Consider the following 6,580-nt stretch of genomic DNA (forward strand, 5'->3'; position numbering starts at 1 on the left):
AAAAAAAATGTTCTTTTAAAAATTCCTGAGTCAAGAACATGGACAAAATTGTGCCTGAAACTTGAACAGACTGAACTAAGTTGGTAAGATAAAAAATTCATGAAAAATCAGAAATTTTCAGCTGGTGGGAGATCACTTTAGCTTCATTAATCCACATTGCTGCGATGACCTACACCAGCTGAAAATCTGAACGCTCTTTTGTGTCATGCTATTTTTAAGCAGCTAAACTTCAGCATCGAGTGCAATTGTTCAATCCGATGACGTRGTCCTGAAAGACAAGTACAGTGCAAGTAAAGAACAGCAGTCACCAACATGCTCCAGTCACTCACTGAATCCTTTTGGTGTCCATCCATTCTTATTAGTGCTATTAAATTACTTCTACAGCTGTCCCTGAGGCTACAATGAAACACAGTAAACCTGACAAAAGTGGAAGCACTTCTGCTTTTAGCATTCCCTCGTGTTCAGATGCCTCGTGCCACCTGCGTTTTCTATTAGTCACCCTGGTGGCTTGTAATGTTACCATTCTGAGGGGAAGATGAAACCATGACATTTGTGTCATATGTTATCCAATATCTTCTTTGTTCGTGCACTCTACTCAAGAAAATGAGCTGCAATATCTTTTCCCATCAAAAAATTTCCTTTGTCTCTATGGTGAGAAAAAAAATCTTCGGCAACACCTAGAGCTACTCAGTCATACAAAACTAAGCTTTGAGGACAAAACTGGGTCTGTTGAATAGTTGCTGTCATCTCTCAGACACTTACCAGGGTGACAATGGCACATTCAGCAGTCAGCTGAGCAGCACTGAACAACGTCCGTACAAAGCGGTAGATCTGTTTCTGCTCTGGGTCATGTTTATCATARTCTGGTGGCACTTCGGTTTTCTAAAAAGAAATATTTCCATAGAGATGACTGAAACAACACAAGGCAGCAGACAGAAAGCMACTTTGGGTGGAAAGGAAGTAGCTGTAGGGGAACTTACCGAGAGGGGATGAAGGTTTTCATCAAAAATATCTAAGAGCATTCTTCCGTCTGTGTCCCTGCGAGGTAATACAAGCAACGCAGCGTCATTATTTGAACACAACAGTCTGCAGTCTTCACAAAAAACATACTGCTAACACTCAAATACCCCTTATGTGGGATGCTTAGAACCACCGCAGCAATGTAATCTTGGAACTACTGTGCCATGAAGTTCATTCCTAATATGAAATTCATATTATAAAGTACACTAAAATTTGCAGCTTGTGAWGCCCAGGAGGAATAGCTTTTCCTCGCCTTACTGTGTGGCTTTTAACATGCACTACTGTCATCTCCTAATATGACAGAATCTGCTCAGGGTAACTTGATTATGTTAATCCTTGCAAGCTCTTCATTTAACTAATTCYTCCTCCTTTATCGTCTATATTATGCAAGTTTACAAAAATGCAACAGTGCTTCATAGTTCTCCTTTAGTTAATACATATACGTTTCACTTTTTATTTCTTAAGGAAAGGTTTATCCTACTAGTGATTTCTGAAAGCAGTAAGGAGTATACACAAATTTAGACAATGTAATACCCCTCTCCATGGGTTTTGTTTGTTATTTCTTTTACTTATTGCTCCAGATCAGCTGGAAAGTTGATGCAGCTTTGCAAGCATAACATGCAGGAGGCAATTTAAGAAAGCTGCTGTATACAGTTTTGACAGGAATATTAACAATTATGAAAGCAAATGGTCAAACAGTACTAGTCAGAGCTAGACACTTTCTGATTACAATCCCATCTTTATTTTTGCATTCCTGCAACTCTGGTCATAGAGAGCCCATTGAGAGTTAACACAGAGACCACTGAATATGCTTTCCATCCTTACTCAACAGCACATGTCCTACAGAGCAAGCAGATATGAGTTTTATGGGGAATTAATGACCACAAAATGTACTTTTTAGTGTTAGTAGAGTTCAATCTCAATAGCTGAAGGTGAAATTTTTTCCTGCTTTAGAGCCTGCTAACACTGAAAATAAACACTCTCTTAAAAAGGAATGAGCAGCTAAATTAAAGGCAACAGCTGGAATGAGATAATTACTTCACAATAACCTGACATTCCTCATTAGCAGGGATTTTAGGCCAGACTCCTGTACTCTTGCAAAAAAAGGCCAGTTATCTTCCTCARAAGTAGTCTCACTGAAATCACCAATGTGTTCCAGTAAATTGTGATCCTTCACAACAAGAAAAGGAAAACAAAATCCATTTTATTTCTTCATACTGTAGTTGCTGCAAACCACAAAGGCACTCTTGCTAGTCCTTAAAAATCTGTAGCATGAAAAAGGAGGTGATAAGCTTTGTTCTTCCTCATTAAAACAAGTTCATACTGTTACCTTTTAAAATGAATCATCTACTAATCAGTTTTGCATTTTTATAGTTTGTGGATTTGTTTATGTGGATGTTATCCACAACTATCTATAGCTGGATGGATGTTATAGTTTGTGGATAGTTTATTTAATTAGTTAGTTAGTTATTGGTTCTGATCTGCTGTGTTTTTTAGCAAGGTCACCAATATTTGTATGTTCCTTTCGCACCAAGATAGGTGCAGTTGTTTGGCACTTGGTGAAAACCTAAGCACAAGAACGAGTCCAAAAAGTTAACCAATAAAACAATGTTAGGAGGCACCGAGTAAAATTAGGGAGAGCTAGAATGTTAAAATCAAAAAAAAAAAAAAAAAAAAAAAAAAAAAAAAGGAAGAAAAATGAAAAAATATTCCAGTTTCTGTGACATTTCTCTGGAAACTTACATATGGGACTGATAACAACTGGCAATACTAAAATGCAATTCAGTTTTGAGCGAAGTACGTAGGAGAAAAAGAATTGAGGGGATGCTGCTGTGTGAAAAGCCTTCTGCCCTAGCCGAGCAGGYGCTTGGCTCATTTCATGGCACCGCGATCAGACCTGAGCGTCCACAGGGGTTACACTGGTTTCTCACCCCCCGCCCCTTGAAGCACCAACACCCTCCTCCCGTCTGTCCTGGCGGGAAGCAGAACGGACGCTTTGCTCCTGCCGTTTCTGGGGCAGCCACTACCAAACGCTGCTACGGCGCCATGCCCAGCTCAGAGGCAGCTGAGCCAGCAGAGCCCTCTCGCATCCCTCGTTTCYGGGCCGCGGGAGCGCGGGGGAGCGGGCGGCAGCGCGCGGCAGAGGGCGCGTTCAGCACACGGCTGGCGCCGCCTCAGGGCCGCGCGCCGCGAACGAGGCCGCCATCCCACCCAGAACGGGACAGCGCGGACACCCGTCCTCCCCGAGCAGTACTCAGAACACACTTGTTTTCAAGGCACTGGCACAGAACCCTTCATTTTGTATAGACAGAACCGACTAGCTGCATGTCATATTTGCATCATACTCTGTGGGAGGACGAACGGGTCAGAAATCAGCTTCACAGCAATGTGAACTGACCGAGTCTGCCTTCCCTTGCATTTGGATGTCTCCTTGATTGCCTGTGAGCCCTTACTGAGGTTTCTCACCCTATGGGACCTCCCTCTCTGTAGAGGGAGCCTTTCACTCACTCAGCTGGGATGATACTTCTAGGGTGTTTGAGGATCTCTTATTTTCACAAAAAGATCAGATTTTAAAACAYGGTTATCTTTCTCATCTCTTATTAYTCAGTCAAGTATAGAAAAAATTCATAGACAAATTAACTCAGAGATGATGGGAGGAAAGTCAAGAAGGAACCACAGATGGATAAACAAGTAATGATCAATAACACCACATTTTCTAGAAGATGAAGCAAAAAAAAAAAGTTTTCAAAAAGATTCACTCTAACTTTTTCTTTACACGTTGCCATGTTTCAGTACAAGAATCACTGAAATCTTGGAAAATCTTATACAAACTTCAAGTCTGGGTCAGAGATTATGTCTTTTGGTTTTTGTGCACCACTAAAGGTCAACCTTATTTCAACAAGTGCTGTGGGCCCCAGTGACCTGAAACATGGTCCTAAAAGAYGTTCCAGCTTAACTTATGAGTAATTGCTTTTGTTCTAGTTGCACTTCTTACAGTCCAGGGGAAAAAAAATATACTAGTAGTGTTTAGATCGAGATCTAAAGAAGTTTCCTGAAAAGACACATTGAAAAGGTATGGGCACAAAAGTCACTTAGAGTGTATATACAAATCACAAATCTCTTCTTTGAAAATTCAGGAAGTATTATCTTACACGAATAGGAAATTAAAGAAACAAAAAGTCAGTTCAACAGCATCAAAGTGAATCCACGTACAAAGTCAATTTTCAGAGATCTCATTTTCTGTCTGATTTTAATCAACTTGACTGAGCAGAGTTGTGACAAAAGCATACTGCCCCAAAAGAGATAAGCCAGGACCTGTTCTGTAGACACCTTGAACTACATTTACTGAGAGTGTCATTCTTATGGTATAATTAATACATTTTATGTCAAAATACATAAACAGTAATTGATAATTGATTTACACAGACAACTGTACAAAGATARCCAAAAAAATAGATCTGACACTATTTAGATTTCTCTAAATGTAATCGCACCATATACTTAATGCAGAAACACCCAGAGCACATCAAACCAGATAATGAATCATCATATTTTTTTCAGTTAAAATGCTCTTCCAGCTTTTTCTTATAAATATATTTTATCCTTGAAAGAAAACAACRTATGGAAAAAAAACTATACAACAAATATTATAAAAGATAAATATTATGAAAGAAACAGAACACTTTTTTAGGTTTATGAGGGGTTGCTTGTTTCAATTAAAGTTATCTTCMGTACAAGATGTCATTATTCACATACCTGTTTTTGATGTGGTAATATATTGCAAGAGCTACACTGTAAAAAAAAAATAGAGAGTTAATATCTCAGGAAGGACTGTCATATTATGCATTAGAATTGATATATTAATGTTCAAATATAAAACCTAACACAGTTCTTGGCAAARAAATAAACAAAAAGAAGTATGCTTAATAGTCTGTTTTCTTCTGTTCAGTTGAGAGGATAACAGTAGAATTATTGAAGAACAGCTAACATTAAGAATATTTGTTACCAACCAATAACTTTTTGGTGTCTTTCTATGTAGTTACTACATATGAGATTCAAGTATCAGACTCCTACATCAACTTATTTTAAGTTGGGAAAGACAAACCCCTGAGAAACACATGGCACTATGCATTTTCCTTGTTCTCAACCAGGCACCCAGGTACCCAGGCCTGTTCATATTCTGCATAATGATGAAAAACTTCCTTATATTCACAGAAAGCAAATAATTTTCATTGTATATATGACTGAGTTTGAGACTTTATAAAATAAAGAGGTGTTTTTTCATGGTGATTTTCCAGTTACCAGTTGACTCCCAAAACTGGAGGATCTAACATCAAAGCATGCAGGAGAACCACCTCTCTTGCTACTCATTCTGACAGTCTAAAACCAGCCAAAACTAAACTGAACTGAAGAAGTAAATTCCCTGATCCTACTTGTTGCCAGATAGTTCTGTGAGTGATTCATTGTGAGATGCCAGTCCTGTGCTGTTGCAAAATGCCTCCTCCTTGCCTTTTTCCTGACATAAAAAGCCTTTTGAAAAAGTCAGTTGATATCTCTATATTTTTCTCTCAGAACTTTTATCTGAAAACTGTCATACTCTATGTTATCAAAAATGGTATGTTGGAGCTCCCTGTTAGTAGAATTATGAATTTAAGTAGTATTTTTATGATTTTAAGTAGTATTTTTAAAACAGCCATACAGTASAAATCACGTTTTTCTTAGCTGAAAGCAAATATTATTGGCACTACAGCTTCTAGCTTGATGGATTAGAATTTTGGGGACTGTATTTGCTTTTTAAATTTGAATTTTTCTGTAGATATATGCTCAAGAAATTAAAAGRTATTGTCAGCATTTAAAAGGGCACTCCTTACTGAACACAAAAAGCAGATCTGCGAAGGAAGAAAATCTACTCATAAAATACATTTGTCCTAAAATTTTATTTGAAGTGATGCCCCTAGAACATCCTTGCAGCTCTAGTGTAGTTTCTGCAAGCAATATATGCATACATGTGCACAGCCCTTGTAGCAAAATGTCATATTAAGTTTAGGAAAACATTTACCATTTCAAAATCTGTATGAGAATGTGAAGGGCTTTCAGAGTTTCAAGAGGTTAACCCAGATCCCAATTTTATTCTGCTTTTCATGTGCCAGCTCAGCCAGTATCCACACACCTGTAACGATGGTCAGGGAAGTCTCCCCTGAGCATCTCCATGATGCTGCTACCCCACCAACTCTCAGGTGCTTTAGGAGACACACTGCTGCTTTAAACACAGCAGGGCATGGCCCGAAAGAAATAAATGAGCCAGCCAAAACGCATCCTTCACAGACCTACATATGTGTGGCAGTCATTTATCTGCAGCAATGGCCAGAAGAAGGGCAGGAAATGGAGCGGTCTGCAGACGCCTGCTATCTCCATATGCTTAAATCTGCTCGATGTGCAGCTGGACTGGAGAGGATGTCACAGATTCACAGAATTCACACAGATTCACAGAATATTTAAGGTTGGAAGGGACCTCTACAGATCATCTAGTCCAACCTTCCTGCTCAAGCAGGCACACCTA

General features: G+C 38.9%; 1 protein-coding gene across 2 annotated transcripts in view; it reads right to left on the reverse strand.

The window, feature by feature from the left end:
* Positions 1-6,580, reverse strand: part of CCNY (cyclin Y) — a 101,391-nt gene that overhangs the window by 18,285 nt on the left and 76,526 nt on the right. For both annotated transcript variants that reach the window (XM_026048765.1, XM_026048764.1), the window contains 3 exons: positions 4,777-4,812; positions 981-1,038; positions 763-882 (listed from right to left, as the gene is read on the reverse strand). In XM_026048765.1, the coding sequence (XP_025904550.1) occupies positions 763-882; positions 981-1,038; positions 4,777-4,812 (214 nt within the window). The remainder of the gene's footprint in view (positions 1-762; positions 883-980; positions 1,039-4,776; positions 4,813-6,580) is intronic.

Source organism: Nothoprocta perdicaria, unplaced genomic scaffold (assembly GCF_003342845.1).
Source record: "Nothoprocta perdicaria isolate Ctin4 unplaced genomic scaffold, notPer1 scaffold_57, whole genome shotgun sequence".
Classification (NCBI taxonomy): domain Eukaryota; kingdom Metazoa; phylum Chordata; class Aves; order Tinamiformes; family Tinamidae; genus Nothoprocta; species Nothoprocta perdicaria.